At 46.5% G+C, this 19297-nt stretch overlaps 1 protein-coding gene across 3 annotated transcripts in view; it reads left to right on the top strand.

Annotated features, from left to right (window-relative positions):
- Nucleotides 1–5874: 5874 nt before the first annotated feature.
- The window catches only part of LOC139668434 (uncharacterized), a 59044-nt gene continuing 45621 nt past the window's right edge, over nucleotides 5875–19297 (top strand). For all 3 annotated transcript variants that reach the window (XM_071548031.1, XM_071548030.1, XM_071548029.1), the window contains exon 1: nucleotides 5875–6533. In XM_071548031.1, coding sequence (XP_071404132.1) covers nucleotides 6429–6533 — 105 coding nt within the window. In that variant the 5' untranslated portion in view covers nucleotides 5875–6428. The remainder of the gene's footprint in view (nucleotides 6534–19297) is intronic.

Raw genomic sequence — 19297 nt, 5'->3', positions numbered from 1 at the left:
TTCTGTGAAACATTACCTGTGCCTGGCTGGTGTTTCCTGACCATCTGATGTCAGTATGAGATGTCTGGCCAGGCTCACACTGGGGCACTGTGGCCAGCAGTCCCCCAGGCTGCTGGGCCCAGCCAGGGTACAGCATGGGTGTGGCCTGGCTGTTGCCCTCCACATCCACTCGCTGTGCCCACGTTAGGGTATCCAGTTCAAACTTGCACCTCCTTAGAATTCTTCCTGGAATTTCATTCCCTGGTGATACTAAGCTGGCTCTTTTTTCACTCCACTTAGAAGCACTGAAACTGCTCACAAATACAGATTTAGATGAGGTGCCCAACTACAGAGGAACTGGGAAACCTCTTTGATGTTGAAAGCTGTGTTTTATTTATACACTTGGGATAAGCCCAGAGGCTGTCTGGGCAGCCAGGAAGTTCCAGAAAGGAATTTCCCCCCATCAAACCAGCAACCACAATAATATTTTCTCTTTTCCTCTGCAGAGACTGAGTGTGCTTATTTCCTAGTACTTTTGCTTAAGAAATTTCCCATTTTTGCAAGATCCTGGGCCCTTTCTCTCTGATGCTGCTCTTCTAAGCATTGTAGTTTGAGGTTTCTTGTCCTTGACTTAAAGACCTCAAGTCTTTGAGGCAGATGATGAGCTCATAGGCTCTTTCTGTGGGGGTAGTCTGGCTGGTTCTTTCATCTTTAGACTGACTGCTTGTGGCTAGCTACATGGCAGGGCTCAGAACCACTGTGTGATCCCAGCTGAGGGCTGTTATCAAGAATACATTTGAAAAGGAAGAGGTCTGAGTGAGTTGTAGTGACTGCATTTGGAGGAAAGAAGATCAGAGAACCTTTAGCCAGGTGAGACAATTCCTCTTCTCCAGGGGTTACAAGGAAGAAGCTATCCACAACAGAAATCGTCACTTTTCTTTGCTTGCATTTCTGAGTAGTCAGGCTGTCCAGCTGCCCTGGAGCTTGTGGCTGGCCAGGTTAAACTGCTGGCCCTGTGAGTGCTGTCCCAGCAGCCTGTTACCAAGTGGTTGTGGTGGGGCCCCTTCCAGGGCCTTTTGCAGAGGAACAAATGTCTGCAATACCAGCAGGAGAAGCACAATGTAAATGGCCGTGGTAATCCTGCTCTCCCTGGTTCTCCGTGTATTAGCCATATGCTGACTTTCCAATTGGCCCTAGCAATTTGCAAGGAGAGAATGGGCAGCAAGGGAATTATAACAGAGATGAGGCTGCCCAGCAGTGCTGTTAAGAGGATCATCTCTTTTCGTTATGTCTGTCATGTGGCCTAGGCTGGCATGTTCATTGTTTCTCTACCAAATAGCAGAGTTTTCTGAACATCTTTCTCTTCAGTTTTCTTTCTGCTGCTTTTCTTCTTTCCATGGCAATCCAAAACTGAAAAAACATGTATCTTAGGCAGTTCATTGCTCAGATGTGCCTAAAAGAGATGTATCTAAAAGAGAACAGGTAGCTGTCAGCCTCAGCCATCTCTGACCAGCCCTTCTTGATTCTCCTGAATGTTCAAAGTGTTTGCATGGCAGCAACTGGCTCAGTTCTGGGACAGTTTGTAGCTTTTAAGGTAAAGTTGGGCAGATCTCACCTTTGCTTATATCCTTAGTGAAGGGCTCCTGTTTGTGTGTGATGTTTCCCATCTGCCTGCCCCATACCCTTGATACAAAGATGACACAGCAAGAGCACTTGTGTGCGCTGCAACTTCACCCCTGCTGCTGAGTCATGGGGTGTGTTTATGGTTTGTGTGGTGGGGACTCGGCTTAGTTTGGCCTGCGTCAGGGTAGACATTGCACAGAGGCAAAGTCAGAGGTGATCCCTTCCTGAGGAGCCTACACACTGGGAGAAGGAATGCCCTGGGGTACCTGCTAGAAGAGATTGGTGGCTGGCTAAGGGACAGATCTTGGCGTCCTTTGTCTGTTTTTTCAGTCATACTCTTCTGAGAGCAATTCTCATTATTTTTGTGGACTACCCTTCTCCTATGCTTTTATCTACATACATTGGCCTGTGGTTGAATCAGTTGGTGGATGGCCCTGCCCTGTGGCACCATTTTAGATGTGCCTGACTTTGGGCCCACATCTCCCTCCAAGAAAGCTCCAGGCTCAGCTTTCATCCTGCTCCTTGCCTTGCCATTCTCTTTTCGCATTGTCCTTGGCAGATGGATGCTCGTTCCATGCCTGGCACTGGCTGTAGCTCCAGTGTCTGTCTCGGAAATCACCTAGTTAAGGTCATAAGCAAGAAGGGATGGGTGGGGTTTTCCCAGCTCCTCCTTGTGTCTCCCTCGGTGTAGTGAGGGGAGATCCCCGATAGATGGCACTTGAACCTCTTCTCTGGCTGTTTTTTTGCCTCCAGTCTTGGGATGTTCAACTCAGCGTGTGCACAGATGCAACACGATCCTGTTATGGCGCAGTAGGTGATAAAAAGAGACCAAAGACCAGTTCAGTGTGTAAGAATGGCCTAGAAGATACCCAGGTGGCTTCAAAGGGTGAAAACAACATCTCTTTTAAGAAGGCTTGGCCAGGCCTGCCTAATGAGGCCTTCTGCACCCACACACATTCCTGTTCTTGCATCTGGCAGTGTCAGTGGTACACCTTGGGCAGGATAAACTGCAAAAGGCATTAGCTTGTCCTCCAAGCACAACAGGAAACACAGCCCAGAGGGAATCTGTGTATTAAACTAATCCTCACTGCATTGTCTTCAGCCCTACTGCCTGCCTTCCCTATTGTACTGTTTGGCCAGGATTCCCACAGAGGAATATCTCCTAGGCAAAATAACGTGTGGCACACCAGACATCCAGGAATGTCTTCCCCATGGCAGCAGCAGGCAGGAGCATGGGTATTGTGGAAGTGAATTAGGGTCGTGCATCAGTTCACAGTCCCCTGCCCTCTCCATATCACCACAATGCCATGGGTTCTTGCAGAGGAAATTTGCCACTTGCTTCCTTTCTATTCCTGGTCTGGCCATGCATGAGGAATTTAAAGAGATCTTCAAGCAATGCTGGAACAGTGTGGGCTTACCCTAAATATTACGTGATCATTCTTTCATGCTTTTATCATGTGACCAGAGGAAACTTGGCCTAGGTTTGAGATTTAGATTTGGTTTGAACCCAGTAGGCAGATTAAAACTCCATGGGTGAGAAACCCACAGGAACCAAAGCCAAAGCAAAGTGATCACATGAGCTGCTTGGGAAGTGAAACCACTGAATTTTGCTTACCTCCAGCAGTGTGATCCAGTAACAGACTATATTACAGTCTGGGAGCATATGGTTAGGGGCCACTTCTATTCTTGGATCTTCCGCAGCTTTATGCAGTGACCTTCAGAAAGTCAAGTAACCTTCCTCTGACTTAGGTTTCTCCTCTGGGTGTAATACTATTACTTTCCCCTGGAAAATACATTGCTATCCTTGTTACTTGGTAGTGTTCTGCAACCTGTATGTGTATGGGGGAGGAACATCTCCAGACCCCTCAGGAAATTTTCTTTTCAGTATGTGATGCAGCAGTGTGCCTTGTCATCTACTGGGAACTCATCTAGCATGTCAAGTCTTGCCCTCGGGGCACAGGCCACATAAGAGTTGCAGCAGTAGGTTGCAGCTCTGCATTCTGCAAGGATTTCTTTTCCTCTAGGGGTCTGATTGTTTGTTGCTCTTTGCAGCAGTGTCACTGTGCCTCATTCAGAGCTGATTCTGGATACTGTGGGTCAACAGAGAGATTGTGATCTGTCAACCCATTGCTTCTGCATTGCAGTTGGGGACCAGGAGAGAGGCCAGGTACTTTACCAATGTGAGGCACAAGGTTTGCTGGAGAGGGACTTGAGGGTGTGAGTTCCTCCCTAGCCTGCCAGAATACAGAGATACTCATGGATACACAGTCTGAGAAAACACCTGGAGCAGGTGTGTATAACCAGACCCCCAGAAGACCTGGCTGTACCTGAAGTTGGTGTTCCTGGCTATTCTGGTTATATGAAATACAAAGCAAGAAAGAAATAGCTGTTGTGCAGTATCTGCTGATAGGTAAAGTTTGCAGAAGCAGAATTTATACTATTAGTTCCTTTCACATCACAAGTGCCATGACAAAGCCTCATTGGCACTTGTTTTTGCAGACCTGCCTCTGCAGTAGGTTTGGAGGCCTGGCATGACGTCTCTACCAGGCTGTGCTCCCTTCTGCTGTTCAGTGCCTTAGTGGGGTGGTGTGAGCTCAGGTAGAGGCTGTGAGGTGTTGCAAATGGGATGGCAGATTCTGCACTTCTCTGTTTCAGGGAACTTTTCTAGCTTCCTCTGTTGTGAGGCAAACAACTGGGCTCTGGCATGTGCCTGTCCCAGTGCTTGAACTCCAAGAGCTCAAATATGGGAAAGCAGTCTTATCCAGTGGTTTAAGCTGACTGTGGCTAATGGGTCATATCTTACAGACTGTAAAGAGCAGCAGCTCCAGCTCTGGAATAAGTAATGAAAAATGTCTTGGGGAAATTGGCTTTATATGAAAAAAGAAAGAAAGAAAGAAAGAAAAATGTCTTGGGGAAATTGGCTTTATATGAAAAAAAAAGAAAGAAAAGAAGAAATTATAAGAGAGTCTCAGTTGTTGGGCTTTCGGATATAACTTGATTTTTGGTTAGAGATCAGGAGTAATTCTTATCTAACATTAGATATATTATTGCATACCTATATGGAGGATTTCTGCTTTCATTTGGCATTTTACCCTCTCCTGCTGGATGCAGGATGCCAAACTAGCAATCTACTCATGTGCAGTATTCCCTGCTTTATTGTATTCATGCAATAAAGAAAGCAGAAGTACCTATAACAATGTGGTGACTTAGAGACATAAAATGGGGGAAAATAGGTGAAAACAAGTCCACAGTGTGAATGCAAACTCACAAAGCAAGTATGGTTTAATAGCTGAGATAGTTTCCTACTGCAGACATCTTCTAAGAAGGTGTCTGAAAAGCAGAAATACTGCTTTCTGGTTCAGACTCTTGTACTCCTTCAAGAAAAAATACATTACTAACTGGAGCTGAACAGAGGCCCTTTCCCCTGCAGCGAAGACATTCACTTTCTTTTCCACAGTCAGCATTTTATGAGTGCTCTTTCCTTATCTTGTTACAGGCCTGCTGGCTGAGAACGGGAACCGATATGCTAACCAGCCTGTGCTCCTCTGGAATTTGTACACAAGCAGAGACCCAACGCTTCCCAACTGGTCCCAGGAGGAAGGCCGGGACAAAAGGCTCTACTGGCCCCAAGGGACTGACAATGGGCAAAAAGGGACCTTTCACCTAGACGTGGGGAATTTATTGCTGGTATGGAGTTGGCAGTGGGTGAAAGCCCTTTGTTGTTACTGCTGGCAAAAGTGTCGGCAGCTTCCTGTGGGTTCAAAGTGTCCGGGAGCCTATCAGTCAGCCCCCGATAACTTTCTTGCCTGCTTTGCTAGGGATGTGCTGGAGTACTGGCCATGGAAACGGAGCACCTTGCTTGCACCCGAGGGCAGCTGGTGCAGCGGGAGCTGGTGCTGTTCTAGCCCCGCGCTTGCCTTCACCGTGAGGAAAGGCGGTGTCGTGCTTCCCTGCTGCTGCAGGCCCCTTGCAAGCACCCGGCGTGGCTCAGGGGACTCCAGACGGGACAAATGAGCCCTCTCTGTCGATCTGAGTGCTCTGAATCGGAGGACAGGACAGACAGGTCACGGCATCCCGTTACCCTCCTGGTGCGGGCGGGCTGTGAGCCAGGACGCGTCAGCGCACGGGCAGCTGTCACTCTGCTACATCCCGAGCAGAGCCCGCCCCGGTCGGGCATCCAGGGAACGCCACCCGCGCAGGGCCGGTGACCCTTTAAGTCGAGTCCCCGCCCCGTCCCGCCCCGTCCCGTCCCTCCCCGTCCCGTCCCGTCCCGTCCCTCCTCGTCGGGCCAATGTGCTCCGCGGCTGCCGCGCCGTTTGTTACAAGTTTCCCGTCGCGGCGGTGCGGGAGGGACCGTGGGGCGGCGGCGCCCGGCGGCAGCAGCGGGACGGGATGCGATGCCATCCACGCCCGGGGTTGGCCCTCAGGGAGCACTGCCATGAGCGGAGCCCGGCGCCTCGCCCGGGGAGCTCTGCCGTCCCGCAATGAGCGCTCTGCGCCCAGTGTCGCTTGTCCCCTACAGCACGCTGCCCGCTGGTACCTCCCTTCCTTCTGAAGCGTAACTGGGGAGGGGGTAGAAGGCGAAGGAAGTTTGGTGTTTATTTTTTTTCTTTAGGCTTTGGAGAGGAATTCCCTCAGCCTCCCGCCCCCCAGGGCTGTGGGACAAAGTGCGGTGTGGGAGAGGGAAGGGGCACAGCTGGGAGTGGCTGTCCGAAGCCGCCCCCCCGGCGCCGCGTACCTGGGTGCTGCGTGCGGGCTCTGCGGAGCTCCCCCGAGCCGAGCCGAGCGGCAGCGGCTCGGCAGATGTAGATGCGTGCGTTGTGTGTATGCTTAACCCTTTCCTGACTCTTCGGATTTGTACCATGCTGAAGATCCTCACCAAAAAGCTCAGGAACCAGAGTTTGAACGAAATTCAACCTTTCCAGCTAAAGGTAAGAATAGCCGATTTTGACTCCGTTGTGTTTTGAACCCCTCAGGTAGCTACTAACGGGGCCTTGAGAAGCTGGAAACTTGTAGTATTTATTATGCTGGCTCAGTTTCCTCTCAGCCAGTGTGCTCAGGAGGAACTGGCCTAGGCTGTATTCCTGTTACTTAAAGTCCTGTTCCTTTGCACTCAGAATTATCCTGCACAATTCAGATAATTCAGAAAGGTGTATAAAGACAGATATATCTGTCTGTTCTTTAGGACTTTTTGTTTTTGACGGGATTCACGTTTAACTACATAGGGATTTTGCCTGATTACCTTTGTATGTATGCAATCTGTAGTCTCCCAGCCCTTGCCAGGCTAGAACCCCTCTGTGCTAGGTACTGTACAAACATGGTTTACCTAAAATGCCTTTCAGCTACTTATTTGCATTTCTCTTCCTTTTGGTCCTGAAGGCCAGAATCTGAGCTGAAGTTTGCAGACTGGCTCATTGCATTGACCTATGACTTTCCAGATTCTTCCTAAGTCCTTTTTTAGTGTTCACAGTAGAACTGAGGATCACAGATTCAGAGTAAGGACTCTATAAACCCTTCCTGCTAAATACAAGCAGGATTTTTTGAGACATATACAATGGGATAAAAATGGAGCCATGATGGGTGAGTTAAAAAAAACCCCAACAGATCCTGATTTGTCAAAATTGTTATGAACCAAGGGATACCTCCTGAAATCAACAGAGTTACTCTGGATTGGCACCAGTACTGTGGGAAGTGTAGCACCTGGCCCTAAATTAAAGAAGGGATCTGGGAAAAGTGGCAGCTCTCGTTGCCTGAGTTGGGGGCTGGGGATCTGTATACCAGACTCTGGTGGAGTCTTTTGTATGGGTTACACAGAGGCGGATTGCCGTGTGGCTGCACTTCTGCGCAGTCACTCTGGACATGCTGATGGCAACTTGGTTAGAAACAGTGCTGATGTTTCATCAAAGTTTGCTGTACTTCTTCCTCTGGGGATTGCACATTCTGTGGTTCTTGGGGGAAGGAGAGTTACGTCTTAGTTTTGGAAGTAAAATAAGGGCGATACTTTAGGTTGTAGTGGATGGATTTAGTGCAGAGTATCTCTGCAGAGGCAGTGGAGGATTTTTGTTTCTGGGCCTTGTGGCTGTGATCACCTCCTTTAGCTTTATTGTTTGTCTCTTGGAGCCTCAGGTTGTGAAGCGGTGAGAATTTTTAGAAAGAGCGCTCAGAAGTAGATACAGCCTTCAGGATGCTTGGAGGCATGCAGGAAAATGTGCAGGAGTGGGTATCTGCAGCCATTTTGTTCATATTAGTGCCAAGGTTTTGTGGTGCAGACAGGTGGTCTGAATTTTAACAGGTTTAGTGGAGAAAGTTAAGCTTGCACTGTTCCTTGTAAGGCTAATGTGTAGCCCATCAGAGGTGTCTTTGCAGCTTACAGTGGGGAATGGTACAATGACTGGTACACATGTGTATGGGCAGAAAGCCAGACTTGCAAACTCTGGGTTTAAATATGTTTTGTAGGCCTTTGGGGACCATGTGCAGCTGGCTGGTCTTGGTTGAGCCTTGTACTGGCATACTAATTGCTTAACAGAGTGTGCAGGGCTCTGTCTTAGCTGTTGGAGCAGAGCTCCTTGCTCCTTACAGGTATGGAGCAAGGATAGGTGTCACAGGTGGTGAGCAGCATGAAAGCTTTCTGTGGCTGCACTGTGCATGGACCCTGTGTTAAGGCTAAGTGTCCTGGACCATCTCACTCTAATGCCCTCCGAGGATGTGGGGCTGCCAGGCACAGACAGATTTCTGGCTTCTCACCCTAGGTCTGTGTCTAAGCAGGTCTGTATGTATTCTGGCTTGTATGCCACATGCATTATTTAAAAAGTTCAATGTACTATCACTGAAACCTTGTGAAAAGTTTGTTAGGGATAAGTACAGAATCAGGTCTCTAGTCCTATAAGTGGACAATGAACTTAAAGTTTGAATAGAGTAAGAATTGATCTCCATCCACCACCCAAACAAAGAGCTTTCTGAGCTTTAAAACCAGTGTGCTTAGCTGCTCTTCTCCTTCATTAGCTACTTGCTTTTGCGCTTTTTGACCTTTGTGGGAAGTTCCCAAATTCAAGGGAAAACAAGCTGCTGTTGTGCTTCGTAGCTTACAACTGTGCTGCCATTAGGCAAAGTCCCAGGAGACTGTCCTTGGGTGAATTGTCAGCTAACTTTTAGAAGTTCGGAAGATTTAACCAACCTTGGATTGGCATCCGAGCTTTGGGAATCTTTTCAGGATGAAATTTCTGCCTGCAGTAAAGATCTCATTTTTGTACCCCGTGTCCTGAATTGGTTTCACTGTGTCTATGATAGGTCTTTTCCCACTTGGAGAAGCTGAGAGGCTGCCATTGCCTCCTGTATGTGAAACCAGGAAATATGCAGGCTTTGGGAGTTGATGTAATGGACTTCTCTTTTCCCTACTAAAATTGGTCTTTAGGCAGTTGAAAACTAGGGCTACTCAGAGGGCTGTGACTCAAGAGATTTGCTGGGGTTGTCAGGAAGTTAACATGCCTTTATTGCCCTTTCACCAAAAGTCACCTTGGTGGGAAGGGAGGAATTGATAAGCATTTCACTTGCTGTTGGGTTAGCATGCTCAGCCAGCAGTTTCTGGTAGGGTTGGCTGGGCTGTGAAGTGTGATAGGAAACAAATTTGAGCCCCTAGCCTTGGAAGACTGCTGATCTTGCTGTCTTCACAGAACCCAGGAATGGGTAAGGTTGGAAAGGACCACAGTGGATCATCTGGTCCAATGTATCTGCTCAAGCAGGGTCATCTTAGAGCATATGGCACAGGATTGCTTCCAGGCAGTTGTTGAATATCTCCCATGTAGGAGACTCCACAACCTTTTTAAACAGCCTGAGTGCATGCTCACCTGCACAGTAAAGAAGTTCTTCCTCATGTTCAGGTGGAACCTTTTGCCCATTGCCTCTTGTGCTATGCTTGGGACCACCAAGAAGAGCCTGGCTCCATTCTCTGGACACCTGCCCTTCAGGTATTTATACACATTGAGGAGTTTCCTCCTCAGTTGTCAAATCTTGAGACTGGACAGGTCCAGCTCCGTCTGCCTTTCCTCATAAGAGAGATGTTTCTGTTCCTTAATAATCCTTGTTGCCCTCTGCTGGACCTGCACCAGGAGCTCCATGTCTCTCTTGTGCTGAGGAACCCAGAACTGGACACTCCAGCACTGGATCACTCCAGATGTGGCCTCACTAGGGCTGAGTAGAGGGGCAGAATCGTCTCCCTTGACCTTCTGGCAATGCTCTTCTGATACACCTCAGGATTCCATTGGCTTTCTTGGTTCCAGGGCACACTGCTGGCTCATGGACAGCTTGTTGTTCATCAGGACCCAAAGGTCCTTGTCTGCAGAGCTGTTTTCTAGCAGGTCAGCCCCCAACCTGTACTGGTGCATGGAGTTATTCTCCCCCAGGTGCAGGACCCTGCATCTGCTCTTGTTGAATTTCAGATAGATCTTCTCTGTCCATATCTCCAACCTGTCAAGGTCCCTCTGAAGGGCTGCACAGCCCTCTGGGGTAATGGCCACTCCTCCCAGCTTTGTGTCATCAGGAAACTTGCCAAGGAGGCCTCTGCCCCTTTATCCAACTAATTAATGAGTTAAACAATACTGGCCACAGTGTTGAATCTTGGGGGGCACCACTAGTGACTGGGATCCAGCTAGACTCTGTGCCACTGATTGCAACCTTCAGTCAGTTCTCAGTCCAGCTTGCTATCCACTCATCCAGTCCATACTTCCCGAGTTTGCCTGTGAGGTTATTGTGAGCGACAGTGTTGAAAGCCTTGCTGAAGTTGACAATGTCCACTGCTCTCCCCTCATCCTGCAGGCAGTTGTGTCATTGTAGAAGGCAACCAGATTTGTCAGATGTGATTTATTTGCTTTTAGTGAATTAATGTTTACTACTCCTGATCACTACTTTATCATCCATGTGGGTAGACATGGCCTGCAGAATGATCTGTTCCATCACCTTTCCAGGATCTGAGGTGAGGCTGACTGGCCAGTAGTTTCCAGAGTCCTATTCTTGCCTCTTTTGAAAACTGGGGTAACATTTGCTTTCTTCTAGTCCTCAGGCACATCTCCTGATCTCTGTGACCTTTCAAAGACGATTGTGAGAGGCCTAGTTTGTTGTGTCTTCCAGCTCTCTCTACACTTATGGATGCATCCCATCAGGGCTTGTGGACTTGCAGATGTCAAGTTTTCCTAGATGTCTTCCCATTGGGCACTTGTGCCCCTGTAGCAGGGGCAGTGTGTCCATTCATGAGCTGTTGTAGTTCATAGTCCAGCCCATTGGCTTAAGAGTTTCAGCTGTTCGACCTTCAGCTTCTGTGGCAAAATCCAGGAAAGGAAGAATTAGAAATATTCTCTAACCAGTCCTGTGAGCTTTTTTCAAATCAAATGTCCTGTTCATCCGCACAGCTTGGGGTAGGGGTTTCTCACACAAATGTGTTTCTTCCAAATTTCTTTTTAACTCTTGTGGCCTTGCATATTTATGTAGTGGCTAAAGTGTGGGTGTTTCCTGAACTTTGCTTGCAAGCAAGCTCCTTGGGGCAGAGAGGATCTGGCTGGAACAAGTCTGTGCATTGCGAGTCAAACTAAGCCCTTAATTAGTGGCCCTAGGTGTTATCAGAATGAAACAGTTGAATTGTGGTGTATTTAAAAAATTAACTGGCTGGAACATGCAGCTGAAGAAAACTGAGCACTTTAAAGGTGGCAATTTCATTCCAACTTTGCTGTTAACATGTACAACTTTGGAGGTGGTACAATTGATTTTCTAATCCACAAAAGTTGTTAAAATACTAATGTACTCTGCATATTCATATTTGTTCTGGACAGAGATAATTCAGACATGTTTGTTGCTTCCTTAATGTTGATCAATGATATGAAGTCATATATGTGTGTTCTGATGACAGAGAACTGCATTTCCCTGCTATGCAATTTTAGCCTGACACTTGCTTACATAGGAGTTGTGGACTAGGCACTGACAAAGCTCTTCTCATGTGCCCTTGGAGCTTATGTGTGTGTGCATGCATGGTGCTGGGGAGCAGAACGTCATGTCAGTTATTTTCTCCTGCCATCTGTATGTGGAATCAGCTATGAGACTCTTGTCTGGTTGGGCAAATGGGAGTCATCCTGATCCTTCCTACATGAAGGGAGTTCAGGTGGCTATGCGAAGTGAACCTTAAGCTTGCAGGCTTAAGGTTGATGCCCCAGTAGTAGCTAGTTATTCTGCAGAGCCACGAGTGTTATTTTTTCCTTCCTTAGACCAAGAAGGAGTGGAGTAACATTGTTACTGGTGCAGAGTGGGCGTGCTTTCAGGGATCTGTGTACCGGTTCATACCTAGTATGAGAATGAGGACAGACTAATTTCTGTCTTAGTTTGCACTGACTTTGCCATGTGTCACAGGTCTTCAGGCTGGCTGAAGACAGTGTGGCACACTGAAAACTTATCTTTGTCTGACTGCTGTTTTTTCTCCCTTGCCCTTGTAGGTTTTTCAGCAGATCCCACCAAACAGGTTCATTCCTCTAGGACTGTAGGACTCTGTTTCACATGAAAGCTTTACTTTTTCTTCCTATTAACAGCTGATATCATTAGAGGCTTCTGGTTTGTCTTAATCTCACTCAGGAAAGGCACAAGCACGTGCATGCATGTAAGTTTTTAAGGACAATTGTGACTATTGGTGTATCTATGAATATGCCTAAAAAATATGTTAGTGGGTTAGAAATACTGTGATAAATACTTAGCCAAGGCAAAGAATAGAACAGGCAATCCCAGCTACTTTAAGCCTTAAATTTTTGAGACTTCTGCCTCAGGCATTGTAAAATAATAGGTTTGCAATTCTTTCTAGTTGGCTTCGAAGGTCTGAATCTTCAAGGGTTGTGCAGGCATCCAGTACTGATAATCTGCTGTAATGACTTAATTGCAGAGAGTGATACGTCAGACAAATTGCAGATATTGCAAATACAGCATGATAGAGCATTCATTGATATTGGGGAAGTTCATTGATGCAACCTCTCAGCTGGTCTTTATGACTGATAGAAAAATATGGACTAGATTAAAAAAGTCCACCTCCCAGTGTCATAAGGAACTTGTATTTCCCAATTCTTGATTTTTATTTGAATGAGAAATTGAATTCTGAAAATGCAGTACTATGTGTTTAATCTGTTTTCACTGAAATACCAATCTATTTTGCTTTGCTGGATAGTGCAGTTCTTCATTTCCTGTTGTCATGCATTGTCCTACAAGTCCTGAATTTGCTGCGCTGTTTGGAATGCTAAGTTTTCCTGCTCAGGAAAAGAGCTTATATTCAAGATGAAAATAGAAAGCAGAACCAGGTCAACATTAATTTTAATTATGGCTTTTTCAAAAGAGTGGGTTCACCCTTCTTTAAAGTAAAAAGTAAGGCTTTTATCTGCTTGGGACATCTACGTGGAGTTGTGGATGGCACCACTCTGCTGTAATGTGCCAGTCTGGCCAGCTTCCCTGGCTGTTCCTGGAGCATGCCTGAAGTCACAGAAGTGTTGTTGAGATGCCTCAGTATGGGAACCAAGGGCTGTATTCCCTTTTCAGTTGGAAATACACTCCCACCCACATTGTAGGCAGTGCCAAGCCCTCCTACCCCCGTGCCTTTATCTGTAGCCCCTCTTCTCCTGTTCAGTGGGATTCAGGTTGCCGGGTGACTCAACTCTTCCTAGCAACCAGCATCACAGGTATGTGTGCTCTCAGGGCTGTTTTCTGCTGCAGTAACTGTTGTACGTGGCCGTGGGCAGAGCCTGTTTGTCCTCTTGTCACCATTGACCAGCAGAGTCAGCCAGCTAAGCTGCTTTTGAATAGGCACCAGCACCACCCACAACCACTCAGCATGAACAGTCAGGCAAGGATTTAGAGGAAAGCCAATTAGTTATGACCTTTATCTTCACTGAAAGCATTCCCTGTGTGGTGCAAAGTCTGCTGTGACCCAGGCCTAAAAGTTGATGTAAAGGACATATGGCCCAATGTGACCTATGCAGAGCCGAGTCCATGCCAGTCTGGGCACAGCGCAAGCTGTAGGGTTGCAACAGCACAAGCAAAGCACAGTTCAAGGAAGGTTTCTTCTGGACCAGCGTGGTCACTCCTTGGGGGTGGACAGCTCAGGGTGCCTCTTGGCATTCTCTCTTGCTATGTTTTTCTTGCTTTTTGTGCCCTTTATAACCTCCTCTGTTCCATGGGTTGGCCTGTTTGGACATTGACTTGGCCTCCATATGTACCTCAGTCTATATGTCACACCAAATTGTTCAGTTGCTATAGGACAGGTGTTTTGAGACTGGGGCATCTTGGTTGATTGGTTGGGGTTTTTTCTCCTCTGTAGTCACTGCAGCACACTAAATGCTCAGCCGTGATCTGCTGCTGTTCTCTCTTTGAGACAGCTCTAGCAGAATGGGAGTGGCATGGCAGAGTACCCCTGTGAGGATACATCATGTGAAAAACTTGTGTTGTTGCCTCTCTAGTCTTGCCTTGATGGATTCACGGAGTGTGAAACTTGTGGCCACTTACGGAAACCTCCAGTTGGACCTGGATGTAAGAAAGTATCTTGCTTGGAAGATTTGCATGGAAGCTGCCACATAGTTTGCTGATGCAGTAATCCAAATCCTGATTATTTCTAGTTGTTCCGTGTTAGCATGGCAGAATGTCATCCAGGGATGGCAGGAGCTAAAAGCCCAAAGAAGGTTCTGTGAGTGAATATCAAGGAACAGTGTTTCCAGGCCTCTCCTCCCCCAGCACTCTTAGCCTGGCAGCTCACTGTCCAGGTTCAGTCCTGCTGCAGAGCCACTTCAGCTTGCCAAGGCTTGAGTTGTGGTGCTGGGAACAGATCAATGCCTGTGCCCCACTGGCATGTGCCTTTTAAATGAATGTGGTTGGCAAGGAGATGTGGTGAAACCTGGGGAGTTGTTCCCTTGGCATGGTAGACTGTGAAGCTATGGGTTGCTTTCCTCAAATGATGTGACTGCGTTAGTTGATTGTTGTACCCAGCAAACACACCTGAGAAAAGCCCTCCATAGCTTTGCTTGAAATCACGTCCCAACCCTTGCTGCAGCATCAGCCTGTATGAGAAGACCTAAGAGGGCTTGACACACTTCCCAGGAGAAAACAGGGAAACCAGTGCCTGAGTTTAGGTGTCCTGAGGAGGTTTTTGTTAGTCATGTCTCCCATTTCATGGATGGGTTCACCTGAGGTTTGTTGCCTGACTGCAAGGTAGGTGGTCCTTATCTGAATTTACATTTATGAAGGGATGGGAGATGCCTGGATAATGAATTCCCAAACACCCCAATATTAATAAATGTTCACAATGAGAATAGGTGAACCTTGGTTTCTGATATTTCTAGGAACCAAACTATTGATTGACCTTGGGTAGCTGATTAATTGATTTGTCTGAGCTACAAACCTGCTTTTGAGCCACAGATTTCAAGGAGATGACATAATTCAAGTTGCAAATAGTGTAAAAATCGTATCCCCTCACACTTACTGTGCTCAGAAATCTGTCTCATCTTACTCTTTCCTCATGGAGTCAGATTGTTTCCATGATGTATGCTATTTTTTATTTAACTGATGATGTCCTTACTTCTTGGCATAAGAGCACACAATCCGCTAAGCTCTGTATGGGCATAAGATGAGAATTTCCTTTGGTTGAACAGGGAATGTCCCATCTTGAGGAAAGGTGCCAGACAGGCAGTTTGGTTCCCCAGTTAGCTGAGAGCGTGTCTGAATGTAAGCTGGAAAAATATAAAATAATCCTTCCATATCCTGTCACCCAGTTATTATACACAAAGCCAAGTGGCTGTTCCAGATAGTTGTCTGCAGCCAGATTGTTTTTGTATGTGTGTCTCTTTTTTCCTTTATAATTTTTTCTTTATTCTTAGGACTTGGTTATTCCAAAGAAATAAATGTTCTTTGGCCGATGGCTAATTAATAGGAGAGAACAGTGGTATTTGGTGTGGAGCATATGAAGGCAAAGAATTTAGAGGCTTGAAAAATCCGCAGCTTCCCTGTATATAGTTTTGTTCTCAGAAACCCTTTTTTCTGGCTGGGCAGAACAAATCATTCTTGGGAAACCCCTCAGTGGTATTTTAGAGAGGGCAACAGTGCCAGTGCAACTTTTCCAAGCTTGCTTCTGAAATGGTATGTGGGAATGCTGATTTAGTATGTGGTGCTTGGACGCTGTCTTAGTAGCATTCTGTGTTAGAAGAGGTGAGCTGGATCTGGAAGAACACGGAGTTTGTTCTGTGCATCCCCTTAGATTGTGACGCTGCAAATAAATGCGTGTTCTGTGTCCCACTTGCATGAATGGGGCTTAGGAGCACCCATCCTGTGTTAGACCTACAGTTTCCCTGGTATCCTATCTTCTGCAGGCACCTATGGGAGTCACCATATATTTTGATCTTGGGTTCTTCTTGAGACGGAACTGCTGTTTGTCCCAGTTGACTTCTTTTACCTAAACCTCCTCATTTTACCCAAACAAATCTATGTAGGGTCTTTGCAGCAAGATCATCCTGTGGCAAAATGTTTCAAACCTTACCTACACATTGCTGAAGGATCACATGTTGTTTGTTTAGGACCTGCCTCACACTAATTTAATTTTGTGCCTTCTGCATCATATATTGCAGAAGAGAGTAAATGTTCAAAGTCTTTATTTGTGCCGCTTATCTCTAGCCCATCTCTCCATGTTCAGGATTATCTGAGAGCCCCTTTGTCAGATTTTTCCAACTAGGAACCACTTGGAATCACACAATGCTTACCAGGAAAGGATCTAGTGCAGTGAGAGCATGTTTTTGCATGTTCCCAAGTCTTATTTTAAAGATGCCTGACCAGGTGGATCAAAGATCTGATCTGAAAGGATTATCCTATATTACTGGCTTGCTCCCTGATAAAACAGAAGTTTAGTGTAAATCCATGGAGAGCTGCTTGCACTCAGAAGGGTTAATGTAGGATTTTGAGAGGAGAAGCCTGAAATGTCTCATGTGCTCCAAATGCATTTTCCAGCCTGACTGTAAGGCATTGTTCCTTGTGTTTGCAAATCTGGCTAATGTAGTTCTTTATGGCTGAGCAGAGGTGAGTGTCGAGTGAGGTCTCCCAACACAAGCAGCTTCTCCTCAGTTAAGGAAGTATCTCAGGGCAAAGGCAGCTGCCCTCTCTGGGCCTTTTGAGTAGCGAATGGAAAAACTGTTACCAGATGTGTTGTTTATGCCAGCTGCTGTCAGCCATACTTCCCTGGTTGACAGGACTCATGGAATGCTGAGGAGTTGTTATAAGCAGTCAGAGAAACTGGCCTATGCAAAGAGACCTTTTCTCATCACAGCAATGTAATAACTGAGCTGGGCCAGTGGGGCTGGGGTATGATCCAGGAGGGGTGTGTTTAAATCCCTGTGGCCAAGGCAGGAATGGTTGGCAGTGCTGCGAGCAGCCGCCTCCCATCCTCCCTTCTCTCAGTAAATGCATTACAGATAAGATTAGCTATTATAGGTGCCTCTCCAATTCTAGGTGTCCCTTTACTGTCTTCCTCTTATGTCTGAAAGCGTTGTCAGCCTGTGATAAATAGCGCTGCTTTTAATCTGACTGGAGCTGGGTTTCGGCAGCAAATGGGCTGTAAATTACAGATGGAGCTAAATCACTGTATCTTAATGCAGGGTGGATGAGGCCCTGTAATGAAGGTCTTTAATCCCTCAGGCTCCTTTTTGTCTTTCTGGACTGCTGTGCATTGTGGTGTCAACACTGCTGAATAACACTGCTCCTGCCAGGTGTGAGCCAGGGCTCCAGACTGTGCTGTCCTTTGCAAAGAAATCTCTTTGCAGCACAGCTATTTTGTGGATTCCTGCTTCTTTCTGATGGGTGCTTCCCAACACTTTGCCACCTTTTGCTTTGTTAATTCTTTTCTGAAAGATGCTATCTCCCCAGATGGAATGAAAAAGTTTAACAAGTAAATGCTAGCCTTCATGAGAATCCTTGAAACTTGGGTACGAATTGCTCTTGCAGGTGACTGCCAGCTGAGGCCAGGCTGTGCTGGGTGTTAGTACTGAGCAGAAGTTGAGTGATGGGAGTAGGGATAGGAGATTTGTGGGAAACCTACTAGGAAGTGGCATATCTGTGAGCTTTACTTTCTGGTAGAAGTGGAGTTGGAGGAGTGTATGGTTTCTGTCACTATAGTAAGAGCTACAAACCTTAACCAGCCTCTTAGGCTAACAACATAGGGATAGTTTGAGAATTTTGTAAAAATTCTTGCTGCCAGAGAGAATGATACACATCACAGCGTGGAGCTGTATCATTCCCCAGGCTTCTGTATTGCAGAAGCAGTCATATTTTGTAATGTAGTGGTCTGAGAAGTCAAGGAGGAAATTGAAGGATTAAAGAGTCAACTTCCATGATAACACCTTTGTTACCAGCCCCCATCCACCTGCTGAGTGAAGGCTGTAGTGGCTTTGTTCTATCTGTAATTTTAACATGGGAAATTTATAACCTGTGAAATCATGGCCCCAGACATGACTGCAGCTATGTTTAATCAGAGGGATTCTTGTTCTCATAGTGGCATTGAGGATAAATAAACTGAATGGGGTTCTCAGGTTTGGAGTATTTTGGGTGCTAAGGCCCAGAGTCTGGGTGTTTTCTGTCTAGATGGCCTTTTAAAGACTAATTTTTTAGGTGATAGCCTTTGTCTTACGTCTTCTGTTGTCTCCCAGATTTAATGGCTGATGGGAGAAGTGTGTGCCTCTATGTGGGTGCCTATACCATTGATAGAACTGAGTCTGTTCTCGTCTCTCTTTGCAAGTACTTCTATCTTGAGTGGAATTTAAAAGGGTGATACTGGTTTTCCTCTTGTAATAATGTTTGCCCACAGTTTTTGAGAATAGACACAGGGTGGATAGGAGTCACAGTTGTGGGCATCAGGTGCATCACTTCCCTGTGATTGGGGAACATCAGGTGCCTGGTGTTTCTGGTGAGTCCATGTGCTCAGTTGTGCTGTTGTACCACAGTTTTCTGGATTAATGATGAAGCACTGGGACTTGGTGGGTTTTGTTTGTTTGTTTGCTGCTTTGCAAAACCTCCTGGTGTTTTTATCTTTAGTCTTCTCCTGCAAAATCATGTCAACTTAGCCCTAGGAAGAGCAGGGAACGATTTAGAGAAAGAGATTTGATGCACACTCTGTCTGCCGCAAAGAGAAATGGGGTGGGGCACATGAGACAGTGCAGAGGGTCAGCTGTGTTCTGTGGGTTTGCCCTGAACCATGTTTTGACCAGACTCTCTGTACCCCTTCCCAGTGCTGAAACCAGACCCACTGCACTTGTCTCTGCATAAAGTCCTCCAGTTTACTCCACTTGCACATGAGGATCTGCAAGATTAGGGAAGTGCCCTATCTTTGCTGTAGTTTTACTCAGGTTTGGCCACAGGTGTCAATTCTTTCCAGAAGCTGTATACAGTAGATAAACATAATATCACAATGTAAACAATCTGGTCAAAGCACACCTATGTGTTTGTGAAATTACAGACAGATGAGGGAGAGGACTTGAAACAGTAAGAGGACCATGCATGTGCCTCTTCACACCCACATACCACTCACATCCTTACTGTTCTGTGTAAGACTAGTGCTTTCCTCTCGAGATCTAGGTAACTCAACTTAAGCCTATGCCTCTGGAAATCAAGCTCAGTCATTGTTCCTTGCAGGAGAAGCTCAGTTTCCATGTTC

This window comes from Pithys albifrons, chromosome 2 (genome assembly GCF_047495875.1).
Source record: "Pithys albifrons albifrons isolate INPA30051 chromosome 2, PitAlb_v1, whole genome shotgun sequence".
Classification (NCBI taxonomy): domain Eukaryota; kingdom Metazoa; phylum Chordata; class Aves; order Passeriformes; family Thamnophilidae; genus Pithys; species Pithys albifrons.
This window is presented reverse-complemented; position numbering and strand designations above follow the sequence as displayed.